Raw genomic sequence first — 15,477 nt, 5'->3', positions numbered from 1 at the left:
AGGGGTGCGGCCCGGGGGGCCCCACCCCCGCTCCTGCGCTTTCAGGACTCCTCCCCAACGCGGCTTTCCTCAGCCGCTGCCCCAGCATCGGCTCCACAAAATATGACCGCTTCTCCAGGAGGGAAAAATCCCAATGGAAGGTTCTCCTCGGGATTCTCTAAAACGAGATTTCCCACCGTGGCCAAAACCGGGCACGAGAGGAGGACTGAAGCTGGAGCGTGAGGGCGCGTAAGCAGAGGCTCGACAGCCTCCGCACCCGGCCCCGCACGGGCACCCCCTGAACACAGCTTGCCCCTACCTAATCCCAACGGGGACTCGTGTTTTTAAAAAAACTGAAGACCTGTGACATTCCACATGACCTGCAAAAACAGTTTTAGAATTTATCTGGAGTTGGCCTCAAAATGGACTTTGACAGAACGAAGGCTCAGCTCACTTCACAGCCCACGTTAGATACACGTACGCACACACGTTACCCACCTTATGAAGCTGCCGGGCTCCGGATGATGTCTCTGGCCATTTCCAAGGAGCGTAACCCATCAGAGAATGAGTATTCACTCCCAGAGAGGGTGACTGTGCCAGAGGGAGGTCGCTAAAATCGGCTTCTTTCCCTTACAGACATCAATTTCATTGCAGAGAAAGATAAATTCTGCGCAGATTTGCTCTCAGGTAAAATTATGAGAGAAACACTCCGATCACAAGCGTACATTGCCAATAAAATATTGCAACCTTTATTTAAAATAAAACACAAGTTGGCAAGCCTTGTGAGACAACAGGCAGACAGCACTCCCCTTTCAAGGGCCTCATTTATTTACATCAAGTTTAACACTGTTAGCAGTTCACAGTCAGACAACAGGGTGAGATAATTAAATTAGAAAAACAAAACACCTGAACATACACTACAAGAACAAATACCCAACAACACTGGTAGTGTGACCCATGATTGATGTGTTTTCAATTAAATCCCATATTGTCTCACTGTGTCCCCTTAGTAACACACACAGTGTCAGGCCCTCCGGACCTCACCTTCTGTGCACCCACCATGCATACAACTGTAGGGCGTGACCTTTGGTATAAACGTTAAACAAGTTTTAAAGACTCTGAATCACATATTTTAGGACAAAGTTCTGTCAACGACCGTGAAATGTTCAAACTGGAGTATAAAACTGGGTTTCTCCACCGATAGTCATTAAAGAATCAGACTGCAAAAAGAGTGTGGGGCTTACCCAGGAGATGGCGGGGCGGGGGCGGGGGGAGTTCTGAGCATGCGTGAACAGCGCAGTCGGCCTGTTCACCAGAGCAGGGCACTGTTTCTGTTCACCACAGGGAAAGATGTAACTCCTCTTGCACCTACGCCCCTCCTTCCTTAGCACAGTAATGGGGTGTGGACGTCACACATACCCTCTGTATGGATCCGAGATATGAGGGTTTTCAAACATACACCCTAAAGGACCCTAAGATGAGAACCTCATTGTCCTTTCTAGTTTCTGAATACTAATTTCTCTGAAAGACAATCACCTTAATCAAGGGGATTTCTCAAGATCTCAGAAAACTTCTCTCATAATGGAATCCCAAGAAGAGTGGCCACAGTGAAAAACGGCTGGTCAAAACAGAGGAAGGCTGGCTTACCTGGCCTTCATTCATCTACCAGAAACATCTTGGTCTCTTGGCATCCTTGCCACTCTCAGCGCTTGGAATGGTACTTCTGAACTGTGCAGAGCAGTATCTGGGATTCCCCAGGGATGGCACTAAAGCACTGCCGATCCTACAGAAACTTCTTAACCGAGAATAAATTCATCTGGCACCCTGTGTTACTGTTATGTTACAACCGATGAAAACCATCCTTAAATGTGAAAATTAATCAGAAGTCCCATTCTCCAACTGAAGTTCATGGTTGAACTTAATGGCCTAATTAGATGTTTCGAACTCTTATCCGGAGGCTCAGAAGCAAATCTAAGCAAGCTCCAACGATACCGTCTATTTCCCTTCTGAAAACCTGCTAGCACTGGACACCTCACCTCCACCCTGTCCTAAAGAACTAACTGGAATGCTCCCAAGACCTCGAGGCCTGTATGTACAGCTCAGTAGCTTGGAGTAACACGCAGGACCCAGAAATTTGATCCTATGAGTAACATGATGAACAAAGAATTTCACAGAACAGACACAGAAGGATATATGGGGTGTGGTCTGAGAACAAAGTTGAGCCTGAACTTGTGACTTAAAGGAGACACCCTTTTTCCCCGTAGATGGTCAGCAAGTTAGATCTGCTCACACGCCATCCATGACCTTGAGCTGTTAACCATGGCCTTGCTAATGTGTTCAGATTACTCAGCAATGGGAGACTTATAGGACATAATTTTTCCAAGAGAGGTAAACAATTTCAAATTTATAGTTATACACAGGAGCAAAGAAGTGCACCTGGGGGCAGGAAGGGTCCAGTTAGAGCACCCTTCCCCCAGCTGACCAAGCGGGCCGGAGAAAGTGCAGCCTGCCACTTCAGCACCCTGTGTGGAGAGAACATCTCAAGCAGAGACTCTTGCTGACTGGGGCTTTGAGCCACTGCCACCCACCTACCTGTTCTAGCTCACTAATGTGCAAACATCAACCCAGCATACAAGTCTTTCCTCCACAAAACGCACACAACCCATCTTTGAAGGCACAATCCTCAGAGTGACCTCTAGCACTCCAAGCCAGCCTAGAATCACGGTGACCTGCCTGGGCTTCTCACCTAGGGAGAAGCATGCCATCTTCCCACCCTGATTATCCCAGGGTGGAGCTCTCCCCAATTTCCTGTCCTTTGGATCTAGGGCGCTGAGTCAGGAAAGAAGGCAATAGCATCTTGCACGTGTTATCTCAAGATGAAACCCACACCTCAGGTATGGCATGAAAAACAGCAGCTCCAGAGCAGAAACTCCTTCACACAAGAGGGACTGGAGCGAAGACAGGCACCCGGGCAGATGCTCTGCACAGGTGGCCCGTTCCACAGCCCTGAAATCCACCCACACTTCCCGGTACTACAGGACGGCAGCGAAGGACAGGGACATTCCGGCTTTAACAGAGCAGGTGTAACGATAATGGTTACTCCGGGCACTTGCCAAAAGCAAACCTTGCATGTGTTTTCTTAAACTCTGGGAGTTGGAAAACTGGCACTCTATCCAAAGGACGTAAGCATCCTGACTGTTGAGAGCAGGACAGGTTTCAGAACCAGCCCAAGGCCTCTCCTGTCTGTCCAGTGAGGCTGAGGCAGGCAGCAGTCTCCTGGGTGGTCACGCGGAAGGTATGGGCATCTGTGGGGCCGCCTCTGCCTGCCTTTGTCAGAAGGGTGTGTCAGCTCCCTTGGCGCTTTCCTGTTCCCACACGTTCCAAACCGAAGCAGACACTTGCAGAAGAACTGAGCTACTGGCTTGAAAGAAGCGGAGACGGAGACACAGACAGCTGGGCTCTATTAATTCATAAGAAACTTACATCCAGAGACTCATCTACTTAAGAAAACAAATGCTTAGGGGACAGAGATGGACCCTAAATCCAGGTAAAACAGGTTAATGCCAAACAAGATGATGAAACCCAAAATTTATGAATAAAAATGTAGACAACACTGTCAACCCAACGTGAACTCCCCATGTAACCACCAGTCGACGCTTAGCCTGACAGTAACAATGATGTCAGTAGCAAGCATTGGAAGGGAGCAGGAGAGGTCAGAACGCAGTGTGCCTGTAACTCCCAAGTGGCCACCAATGCAATTTCCTCTTGGGTAGTTTATGATTTAGCAGGAGAGTAGTGTTTAGCTACTCATTTTAGGAAAAAAAAAGAAAAAGAAAAACCACACACAGATGATGAATATCAAGCTCATTTCTAACTGGCAGGAAATCCTAGAAAACTAATTCCCAAAGTGCACCGGTTCTACGGCCATCTGACCCCACCCTGCCCCCCCCACCCCCAACAACAAAACCACGCAGGACATGGGTTAAAAAAGACACTGTCAACAACAGGGAACAAGTCCGCTCCCACCACATGTAGGATGCAAAATGACTGAACATGTAGTGGACAAATGTTCCAAGATAAGAGGGCCTCAATTCTGTCCGATTCAAGGTCCCTAGAAGAGCTTCCTTGTTCTGGAGTGAGTATACATTACTACTTTTTAATGATTATAATTAAACCAGAAAGTTGGTCCGCAGTTTTCTGAAATTATTCGGCACTGAGCTACAATTTTAGCAAAAACACTCACTATACCTGCACATAATTCATTTAGCAATTTCATATTTACAAATGCGTGGTTATAGGGGTGATTATTTATATATTTGCATTTTCAGGTCCCCCACAGGTAAAAGCCTATTAAGTCAATCAGCATCTAATAGACTGTTTGATCCTCCAAACAGGCATTAATAATACAACCTTACAGTTAAATTACACTTGATACTTTCTCAAAGTGCTTTCATATACATTATCTCATAGTCATTAAAATGATACGGAATAAAGTTGTTTTGTTTTTAAGAAAAAGGAATGTGGGGACTAGCTTTTTTTAAAACTTAAGTAGGTATTTATTACAAAGTGCAGACGACTGCTGTATTGCTGAGGTCTGTCCAAAAGAACGACCCTATATAATTGTTTAAATTACTGAGCTCCGCTGAAGGCCTGCTCTGTTAGCGGTGCCGTTACTAAACATTCCAGCCCCTGAAGGTCAGAGAGTGCCGGGCGTGTGCTTTAGAGCATGTGCAGCACCGTGCAGACTGATTGTCTAGCTGAGCCACTTTCTCTGCAGTGTCTCACAAGGCAGCAGGAATGGGGGGAGGCCCCCACAACCAGAAAGCCAAGAGACCTGAACCCTCGCCTAGGCTCCACCACTAATTAATTGAGGAAATGGGCAAATAACCGAACCATCCTCTCTTCCAATTTCTTAAGCTATAAGGGGTTGGGGTACCGATAGTGTTCAGGCAATGTTGGGTATCTGAAAGACATGGAGGGATTCTTAGAACGCACATTTGCTGAGACCTCACCCCACTGGGAATTCCGATCTGGGGTGAGCCATCAGACTGTTTCTTAAATCCCAGGGATTCTGCCGCACATCCCTGGCTAAGACTCGACTGGACTAAGTGTTAACAGTAAAAGCAGTTAACATTTATGGAGTGCTCATTACGTGCCAGGCACTCAAGCTAAGTATCTTACACACATTATCTCATTTAATCCTTACAAACAACCCTGAGGTAGTTACTATTATTATCCCTGTTTTCCAATGTGGAAACTAAGGCTCAGGAAGGTTAAATGACTTGCCTTCTAGACTGGCTTAGAGTCTCAACTCTTAATCACTACCTATACTGTAACCTTTAAAACTCAAAAGCTCCATGACTTTAGTCAAATAAATACAGACTGTGCCTTAGCAAAGTCAGCATGTTTTATTAACTGGGCACTATTTTACTAGGCAAATTACAATTGAATTGTAAGAAAAATCGAATTCAAAACCCAAAATCAGAGCTGGGAAAGGGTCTCTCCTATAATGATGTCAATGTATAGTGGTCATCTGGAAAAAACACTGGATGGATTTCTTAGGGCCAATCATTTTTAAGGCTAGATCTCTGAAATTCACAATGCAAGTCTGTAGGAAAATATACACACTTTAATTTTACACAAAGTCTTTTAAGAAAATACTTCATGTAAAGCACAATCAAGATGTATTCTACACAAAACACTGCATTTTAATGTAAGAAACCTAAGCTGAAACCATATTCTCTATACATGAAAGGACCCAAGCTATGATAGCCCAAAGGTATGCGCGCATATATATATATATATATATATATATAAACCACTTTAGAAAGTTTCCAACACCTTGTAGAAGGGCTCTTGCTCCTTCTTTGCTTCTAAACTAGACAGACTATGTTTTTAGTTTCTAGAAGCAGTTTTCTCTGCTGTGAATTGAAACTTTTAAGCTTATATAAGGTTATTTTTAAAATCTGGTCCTTTTCAATGAGAAAGAGAAAAAAAAATCTAAATTATACTTTTACAGTAAGTTGACAGTGCCTCTTTAACCTGAGCCCTGAGCCCACAACTCCTGAAGTCACACAGTGCGAACACCGTGTGGATGGCGTGTGCTATGATAGTTAATGCTACTCCTGACCGTGCTGGGAAAGAGCATTCCGTTTCATGAACTTGTTGAGCACCGACTGCAGGCAAGACAGAGCCAGGTGCTGCCCCTGAGTAAGACACAGTCCCCAGCCCCAAGACTGTTCTGCGGTGAGAAAACCAGGGAGCTTACACACACTCAGTAGTGTTCCTCCAAGGCTGATTTCCAGAGCTCTCAAGGAAAGATCCCCTGCTTTAAAAGAAAATAAAAATAAAAATAAAAATCCTCTGAAAATACACTTACATAATTAATCCTTCAACTTGCATCCCACGATGACGGATAAACTTAAAAAGCAGCATAATATTCTAAAGTTTTAGCTTTCCCTGCCCCACCCTTTTTTAAAAGGCTAACTGCTAAAACAATTTCAAGTCTGTGGAAAAGACTGATGAAGGGGAGCGGAGACGAAGAAGGTGGGGGGACCGTGGGCTTCCATCCTGGCCACGGGGAACCCTGTCTTCTCGTCACCAGTTGCCTGTGGCCACACCTGCAGGTGACACACCGAAGGGGCTCGCCCAAGCCCAGCCAGGGAGGCCCGGGACCGCCTCCTCCCTCCTTGCCCTTCTCACCGCCTGGGCCTTCTTGGGAGAGGCCACAGTAAAAATCAAAGCTGTCCTTCTTTCTAATGAAAACTAAACTTCCTCCCCGGTCAAAGATGACAAACTCTGCCCCAAACACAGGTTTTCCTCCTTAGTATTCTAGCGCAGTCGGCATGGTCTCAGCAGTTCTAACTTTCCGTTATCTGCTACTGAGCAGAGAGCACGGAAGACCGTCCGCCGTAACAACACTGCACTGAAGCGGCTCTCAGGGGACCGCTACATACTTATTTGCAAAACACCCCTGAGAAGACATATCATTACCTTCATTCAACAGATTAAGAGATGGGGCTGTGGCCCGAGAGTGGACAGATCACACAGCCAAGAAGAGAACTCACAGTTCATCAGTGTTCAATTCCTATCTTCCTAGATTAATAATACTCCTTTTGGGAGGAAAAAAATTGTATTCTCCTTGGGTGGGTGGCAGGTGGTGGTCATAAGGCTCTAAAAAGAGAATGAAATGTTAATTAGACCTGATATCAAGAGTATTAACCTCTAACCAATCAGGTTCAGTTCCATATGGTCCTAATTAGCTTCCATGATTATAACTGAAAAGGAAAGGAAAAGGCCTATTTTAAGGGCAAAACGTATTGGAGGGTGAAGTCATTAGATCTTTAGGATTTAATCAGTGTTTCCTGGGAATGACCTGCCCCTTCAATTATGCATTCTTCAAATAGAGGAGAAATGACAAAATAAGTATCAAAGAATATTCCCAATATGATATTTATAAACAAGCACAACAGTGACGGGGAGGGGGCATGTGAAAGGAGAAAAGCATGTGAGAGTAATGTGGGGTAATTCACTTGAAGTCCACAGAGAGTGAGAGAATGTTTCTCCCCGCTCTCTCCCTGGCCTGGCTCTGAGGTGAGATAGGGAGGAGAAAGGTACAGAGAAACAACTACCGGGACCAAGCCAGCCTCTCCTCTCAGTCAGACCTCTGGCCCTGGCCGTTAAATTCCAAGAAACCTCTCTCCCAGCATTTTAGCCGATGAAGGAATACGGAGCTGCTCAATCCTGTGGTGGGGGTGTCGGTGTGCAGGGACACTGGATCCGAAAAGGGTTCCCAAGAGAACCTGTATGTGACTGCTGTTTTCAAAATCAATGCTGGTTAATGCCCTGAATGCTGCCAGAGATAAAGGAAGAAGGCCCGCCGAGCAGAGAAGAACCACTGAGGAGCCCCCCGTGCCTGCTGTTTACAGACAGACACCAACAAGCAGAAAGCCAATCGTGGTCCACTAGGAAGTAACGCATTAGACTGGGAGAAGGGACTTCCGCTCAGTGGTACGAAGCCGTGAGGAGGTGGTCTCACTCGGACTGCTTCCCAGCCTTCATTGCCCCTGCACCGACTAATGCCTCCGTGGAAAACAGGACCGGGACACACTCCCGCGCCCAGCTCTGTGCTCTTCCTGCAGCAGGGACCTTGTGGAAACAGCTGCTTCCAACAGCCTCGGCCAAACTTCTCACGGTACATTGTCAGCTTTTCCTTCTGTCCCACCTGCTTCGTTAGGGGAGCTGGAGCATGGTCATCCCCATTAGTACCCCCGCAGCCCCGAGTCCCTTCCCTTCTGTGCGGTGCAGAATGAGCCACCGCCAATCCGCTGGGCAGGCGCGGTCCCGCGGTCTTGTCGGGAGCAGCCCCGCGCGGCCACCTCGCGCCACCCGCTCCTCCGTGGTGGGACACACACACGTTCCCTGACGTTCCATCCAGTGCAGCTTCCGCTCCCGTCCACTGCTGCTCTGCCCCCACCCAGCTTCCCTGTCCTATGTGTTTTGCTTTTCGTTATTTTTGAGATGAACCTGTAAACGTGAGAACTCAGAGAACTGAGGTACTTCACATAAACACACTCAAGTATCAGTCTTTCATTTTTTGAAAACAAGAACACAGGAAAACAAGCCCCTCTCCCTCTCCCCTCAGCAACGCGAGCACCTTCCCACTAGGCTGACAGTGGCTACCTCTGAACCACATCGCTGATCTCCTGTACACATGACAGTAAGTTATTAAGGACAGGGTTCGCCCCGGGCACGCCAGCAGCTGCTGAGGACACCTGCAGCTCCTGCAGGCTGAGTTCCAGTTTGCTCACAGCCTCTCGGAAGGCAAACTTGTTGCGGGTTTGGGGGATGCAGTCCACATAGCCTGAGCAGTAGTCGAGCAGCTGGTGTCCGGTGTCCACCAGCTGGCTGTTGGGCACAGGTTCCGAGATTGCACTGGACAGTAGGTCAGCACATTCCAGCAGGGCCTCCTTGCTGATTTTGTCTGCGGAGATTTTCTCAGACGCCTGTTTGGTTTTTCTCAGAGCCACTTTAGTACCTGCTGTGCCGTTAGCCATCTTGGCCGGCGAGACAGAAGATGTGGGCAGAGGCACTTGAGGCGGAGGCACCGCTGGCCTCCCAGCTTTCCCACTGCCGGGCCCTGCCCCCGGCGCTGCCTTTTTCCCTCCTTCCTGTGTCTCTGACGTGGGCTGTCCCGCAGCGGGGGCGGTCAGCTCTTCCGTGGGGTCTGAGCACACGGACGGATGCTGCAGTAGTCTCATCACTGGCGGTGGGGGTGGGGCACACTTTGGTTTTACCCGTCGGGGTCGGTCCTTGTCTCCAGAGGATGTGACCTGATGCTCAGATAAGAGTTTGAATTTATTGCCCTGAGAGTCTGTGCCAATGAGCTGCACGTCGGCTGGAGTGTGCTTCAGAGTGGGTGATATGAGGACCGGCACTTTGTGGTTGTGAGTGGTTGGGGGGGCTGCGGCAGCCTTGGCGGGAGAAGACCAGCCCGTCTGCTCGCCATCCTCTGGGACCCCAGCCATGCCAAGTCGTGCTCCGCCATTCCTCTCCTTGCTCTTTGGGGCAGCTGCCACTCCAGCCACCCCCGCCCCCGGAGACTCCTCTGTAATGGCTGGATCCCCAGAGGGGGTTCTGAGAGGAAGAGCTGTGGCTCCTCTAGGCAGAAGTTTGGCTTTTGGTCTCTCCCTGCTTGGAGCAGCACCTTCCTCTGATTTTTTTGGAAGCATGTCATTGGCCCTGTCCACATTCTCTTCTGGCTGAGAAGAGGTGGACACTGTCCTTTCCAGCTGGAGTTTGGACCTCTGGCAGTTCCTGGGAAGGGTCATTGCCATCCTATCCTGCTCTGGAAGCCCTGAGGACATGGAAGATGTAGAGTTTGACCTTGGAAAAGGCTTGGAAGTGTCATCACTGGCTGTGGGTTTACCCGCTCGTAAGCCCAGTGTCTTTTTGATTAAGCGTGGTGTAAAGAAGCCTGTGATGCCAGACCACCCGCCCCCAGCAGTGCCGCTGCCCCCGCCCCCGCCACCATCGTCATTACAGAGGTTCCTCTGTGCAAAGCTCCCCCCATAGCACTTGGGTGGCACCAGATTCGCCTCTTGCTGGGCAGGAGTGAAAGAGAACCCATCAGCATGCTGTAGAGAAGCAACAGATGAGAAGTTACCCGTGAGTTCATATTTCTTGTGGGGTTGATTCTCCATTTCTCGGAAGGAGCTGCTGCGTTTAGGGGGTGTGGGAGCATTTCTCTTTTTCATGAAGGAGCTGAAGAAGCCTCCCTTCCTATCCCTGGTGAAGCAAGTCTCTTTGGCGTCTTCCAAGAGGCTGCTGGGTGACTTGTCTCTTTGTTTTCGAGGCAGCGCTGGGGACCCACTGGGGGCCTGTGCACCTCTAGCGAACCCTGAAGAGAAATGGCCAATCACTAATGTGAAAGACAAAAAGTGACTCTTGAATTACTAAGGCTTAACTGCAAGAGTTTTGTCGGCATCTATGAGATGTCAGGCATTAGCAGGACTCAGAGGAAACTAATAAATACGTTAATCATTTCACACCGATGAGTGTTCCAACTGCAACGTGGGAGATAAATAGGAGGAAGTAACCTACTGGTTTTTACCTCGGCATTCGTCTTTTCTCTCAACACTACAGCACACCCTGGCCTCATCCATCAGGCTCAGGGAAGCAGTTTTTGCCAGAACTGTGCAGACGGTAATGGTCAGGGATTGGGGGGCTGAGAAAGCGGAGTGGGAGGCAGAGCTGTATGGCGGACGGAGAGATGAGGACTAACAACGGCGGCACTGAGGGCCGAGGACGAAGGCAGGGGCTAAAGCAGATGCCAGCCATTCTCTCCTCAGGGAGGACGGGCAGGAGAAGGGAAACAAAGCAGCACAGCCCACAGTTCCGGAAACAAGGCAGTTTAATTCTACCTGCCCAGGGATCCGTACCTGGTGCTGAACTGGACGCAGAATTTTCTGTGGCGTCCTGTGGCCCTTCGATATTCTCCTTGTTTTCCACCTGTTTCTTCAGTGTCCGGGTCTTGGAAGGAAGTACAGGCAGTCGGGGCAGGTAGGGAACAACAGATGAGGAGGAGGCAGCCCTCCCGAGCTCCTCAGCCACCTCTGTGAGGGAGACAAGGGGACTGAGCAAAAACAATTTCATGACACAGAAAAGGAGGTTTTCTTTTCAGAAAAGTGTATACTTTTCTGAAAGGCTGGAGGAAAAGGCTGAAGAAAAGGGCACTAAAACATATAAATGGAATCACGGAGTCTGTACTTTTGTACGTCTGCCTCTTTTCACTCGGCACTGTGACCGTCGGTTCCTCCGTGCTTCGCATGTAGCAGGGGCCCCCTCCCCAGAGCAAGGGAATACCACAGTCAACCCACTCCTCTTCTGGCAGATATTTAGGTCGCTTCCAGTTTGGAGCCATTATGAATATGCTGCGAGGAACACCCTGCTACGTGTCTCCTGCTTCGGAACTTTACGTACGTCTGCCGGGTGTATACCTAGGAGCAGGACTGTGGGTTACAGGCTGCACACAAATTCAGCTTTGCTGAATTTGCTGGATCCTCTCAAACTCTCCCGCAAAGTGGCTGTAGCAACCTATACTCCCACTCACCTTGTGTAAAAGTTCTGATTACTGTGCATGCCTGCCAACGTCTGACAGTATCAGGCTTTCTGTTTTTAATTTTAGCCATGCTAGTGTAGGTATGTAGTGGCATCTCACTGTTCTATTCCGGACTTCTCTGATGACGAGTCACGGTAAGCACAGTTTCATGTGCTTTCCTATCATTTAGGTATCCCTGCTCACTGAGTGCTTGTTCAGAGGTTTCATAAAGCAGACAGATTTCTGCAGTTATTTTTATTTTTAGGTTGCACCTTGCACCAAGAAGGAGGGCGGATACGTTTCATTTCAAGCACATAAAGCAAATGAGGCTCCTGAAAAGCACTCACCCTATCAGTAAGCCTCATCTGACTCAACATGGCTATGCACTTTTGTGGCTTCTGCTGGGGCAAAGACATACTTTGCTATTCACTCCTTAAAAATGAAGCAAGCAGGACTTCTGTGAAATACTGTGATTATTTTACACCATTCTGGTGTAACTATTTAAAAAATCAACTCCTTGGGGCGCCTGGGTGGCTTAGTCGGTTAAGCGTCCGACTTTCGCTTGGGTCATGATCTAGCGGTTCGTGGGTTCGAGCCCCGCGTCGGGCTCTGTGCTGACTGCCAGCTCAGAGCCTGGAGCCTGTTTCAGTCTGTGTCTCCCTCTCTCTCTGGCCCTCCCCTGCTCGCGCTGTCTCTCTCTCTCTCTCTCTCTCCTAGAAATAAATAAAAAACATTAAAAAAATAAAAAAATAAAAAATCAACTCCTCTACAAGAATGGGTTCACAGCATACAACCCAAGTCATGCCAGTGAGATTCCTTTCTTACGCTGCTATCTATAGCAGCTGGGAGGCAGAGGTTAGCTGTGAAGATATACCTCAAGGAGGCTAGCAATTGTGTCCCATGCCTACTGGAAGATTCTGAGGATGAGATTAACCTAGAAGCAAAAGTAAAGTGATCCCAGGTGGGAGTGGCTGTTAGAAGGAGGATGCCCTGAAGCTACTTTCCATGGTTTGGTTATGAGCCAATAAATCCTCCCTTCATTGCTTAAAGTTTGAGTTAGATTTCTTCCACTCACAACTAATAAATACATCTTTTTAGGGTAGAAACTGTGTCTTATCTCTGTGTCTTCGGTATATGCTTGTCACAGATTAAATGCTATGATGAATAAAACATGGCTTAAAGTATCTTAAATTTCTTGTTTAGCAAGAATTGCAGTTAACTTTGAAAACTGATAATAGTTGATTCTCTACAAGGATAGAACATGTTCAAGGGAAACAAATATTGAACGAATGATTTAACAGAAGTTAAAAGTTAACACATAGTAAGCACCAAAAAAAATGAAACCTATGGCTTCTACCACTTTGACTCCACATGAAATAAAGCACACGGAGGAAGAAAAGAGCTGGGGCAGGAGGTGCTCAATTGGGCCGACTGTACCTCCCGCGATGTGCTCAAGTTTCAGGTTGCAAAGGACTACGATGAAAATACTTTTCATTCAACTTCGGTATTGTACTTTTTCCCTTTCATTTTATCTGAAATGATAAATCGCTAATGGAAAAAGACAGGATTCAACTTGCCTGATTTCCTCTTCTAATATTTTGAAGGCTGAACTTAAGTAGTAAGTTCTATGTTCAATTATGACGCAAAGGAAAAATCTGAAAAACATGTACGAAATTCTGGAGCTATACTGAAGAATCTAGTAAGAACACTTAACTAAGAATTCTATGTTTTTAGCTCTCACTATCTAACAAGTATTGACTGTCTGACTCTTGCATACAACCTTAGAGGCACTGTAATACTGAAGTAGGAAGCTGCCTCTATGTATGTGCCCATACCCTTGTTTTTCAGATAAGGAAAGGTTTCTCACTGTTCATAGCTTAACATGTGCATTTTAAAGTATTTTCCATGACAACATATTTAAGAATGGCATTTTAAATATTCAATTATATGCATATAGTAATTAACAGCCCACTGCATTTTTAAATTGTTCTTAATTTTTCAATATTATAAACTACACATCCTTGCAGCTAAACCATTATTCATCCTCTTAATTATTTCCTTAAGATCTACTCCCAGAAAACAACTTTCGGGATGTTGGGTTTTTTTTTTGTTGTTGTTTTTTTAAGAGAGGGAGAAAGTGCAAGCGGGGTAGGGGGAGGGAGAGAGGGAGAGAGAAAGAATCCCAAGCAGGCTCCGTGCTGTCAGTGCAGAGCCTAATGCAAGTCTTGACCTCACGAACCACAAGTTCATGACCTACCTGAGTCTAAATCAAGAGCTGGACGCTTAACTGACTGAGCCACTCAGATGCCCTAAAATCTCAATATTAAAAATCAGCTAGAGACAACAGAGACACATTTTAAAAAAGTAAAACAAGAACAAAGGCCAAGAATTAATTCAGTACCCTGAAATGGAGTCCCAAACTGTAGGAGTCTGTAATTTGTTAATGTTATCACCACCCTTGCCACCACCCAGGACTGGCGACCAACAGTACATCCCCAGGTTCTCACCTTCAGAAATGCTGGAGTCATGGAACATGGTTTCAAAAGCCTGATGTGTTTCAGCAAAAGAGGGCCTGTCGGCAGGGCTCCACTTCCAGCCTGTGTAACACAAGAAGGAACTACTGAAAGCTTCTCTAAATTACCCATCTGGTGGCCCCCCTGAGAGGGAGTTCCGTGCATCGTGACGTGCGTGCGATATTGAAGCAGGAGCACAGCATGTTCACAGTGACAGTGAGGCTGCTGCTTTCCAGTTCCAGACTCACAGGTGTACTAAGTCCACTTCCTAGGTAGGGCTGGTCCTTCTATGCAGCCTTAGCTTCTGTCCTTCCTACTATATGGATAAAGAGTGGCGGGGAGATGGTTTATAAAACAGAAAGTTTTCTTCCACTGGAAGAATGAAAGAAGTAAAACCTGTCTTCAAACTCATTTTAACCTTATAATCAGCTATCCATATAGGAGGAACTCAGAGTTCCCTCTGACAAAAACAGGGCAGTAGGGAAAATAACAAGACTTATGCTTAAATACAAATACAATTTAATTCACTACTCATCTTCCAGCTTTCTCATCTGTAAGAAGTCAGACGCTTCTCTTTATCCATCAGAGGTTACTTTCAGGTGTTCTCGTCTTTAGGATTCATTTTCATCTGGATAAAAGCAACCTTCCCCTATCTAGTCTCCAAACCCAGTTTCTTATTATCCTATTAAATATGCAAGTGGGCCATGGAAACTAGTCTTAGGATTCCAATTAAGACACAATGGTTGGGCCATCTGGGTGGCTCAGTCAGTTAAGCATCTGAGTCTTGATTTCAGCCCAGGTCACGATCTCAGGGATCAAGCCGTGCATTGAGCTCTGCACTGAGCCTGGAGCCTGCTTGGGATTCTCATTCTCTCTCTCTCTCTCTCTCTCTCCTCTGCCCCTCCTCCCATCCTCTCTCTCTAAAATAAATAAATTCCTAAAAACAACAACAACAACAAAAAAAACACCAAAAAACCTCAATGGTTTGTCATATATGCCACCTATCTGATAAATGTCCAACTCTTTATATGTCATGAGATTAGTCGATCTAACAATACTGAGAGGAAAAATATTTATTTCATTAATCATCCTGAATCACTGATTTAACCTTTTAAAATTAAAATATAAAAAAAAACCCCACTCACATGCTCTCATAAGTTCATAAACCTTAGGGGGGCATCCTTCAGGTTGTTCCATTCGATACCCTTTTTCCAGTAGATCGTAGACCTGAGACAGGTCAATACCTGGATATGGTGACATTCCATATGTAGCGATTTCCCACAGCAGGACCCCGAAAGCTGCGTAAGGGAGGAAAAAAAAAGTTGAATGTTCTTCACTGATTTTTTATTTATTGTGTACTATTAGGTTAACTTCTCTTTCAAATTC

General features: G+C 46.6%; 1 protein-coding gene across 7 annotated transcripts in view; it reads right to left on the bottom strand.

The window, feature by feature from the left end:
* Window positions 1-8,277: 8,277 nt before the first annotated feature.
* Window positions 8,278-15,477, bottom strand: part of ABL2 (ABL proto-oncogene 2, non-receptor tyrosine kinase) — a 103,981-nt gene continuing 96,781 nt past the window's right edge. For 4 of the 7 annotated variants that reach the window (XM_039255380.1, XM_039255383.1, XM_039255382.1 and 1 more), the window contains 5 exons: window positions 15,237-15,389; window positions 14,086-14,175; window positions 10,920-11,093; window positions 10,145-10,378; window positions 8,278-9,835 (listed from right to left, as the gene is read on the bottom strand). In XM_039255380.1, the coding sequence (XP_039111311.1) occupies window positions 8,658-9,835; window positions 10,145-10,378; window positions 10,920-11,093; window positions 14,086-14,175; window positions 15,237-15,389 (1,829 nt within the window). In that variant the 3' untranslated portion in view covers window positions 8,278-8,657. Of the gene's footprint in view, window positions 10,379-10,919; window positions 11,094-14,085; window positions 14,176-15,236; window positions 15,390-15,477 lie in introns of all 7 variants that reach the window. The other 3 variants (XM_039255377.1, XM_039255379.1, XM_039255378.1) reach the window with 1 other exon arrangement.

The sequence above is a fragment of the Hyaena hyaena genome, unplaced genomic scaffold (genome assembly GCF_003009895.1).
Source record: "Hyaena hyaena isolate Hyena2069 unplaced genomic scaffold, ASM300989v1 scaffold_525, whole genome shotgun sequence".
Classification (NCBI taxonomy): domain Eukaryota; kingdom Metazoa; phylum Chordata; class Mammalia; order Carnivora; family Hyaenidae; genus Hyaena; species Hyaena hyaena.
The sequence above is the reverse complement of the archived record's forward strand: the minus strand, read 5'-3'. Positions and strand labels throughout refer to the sequence as shown.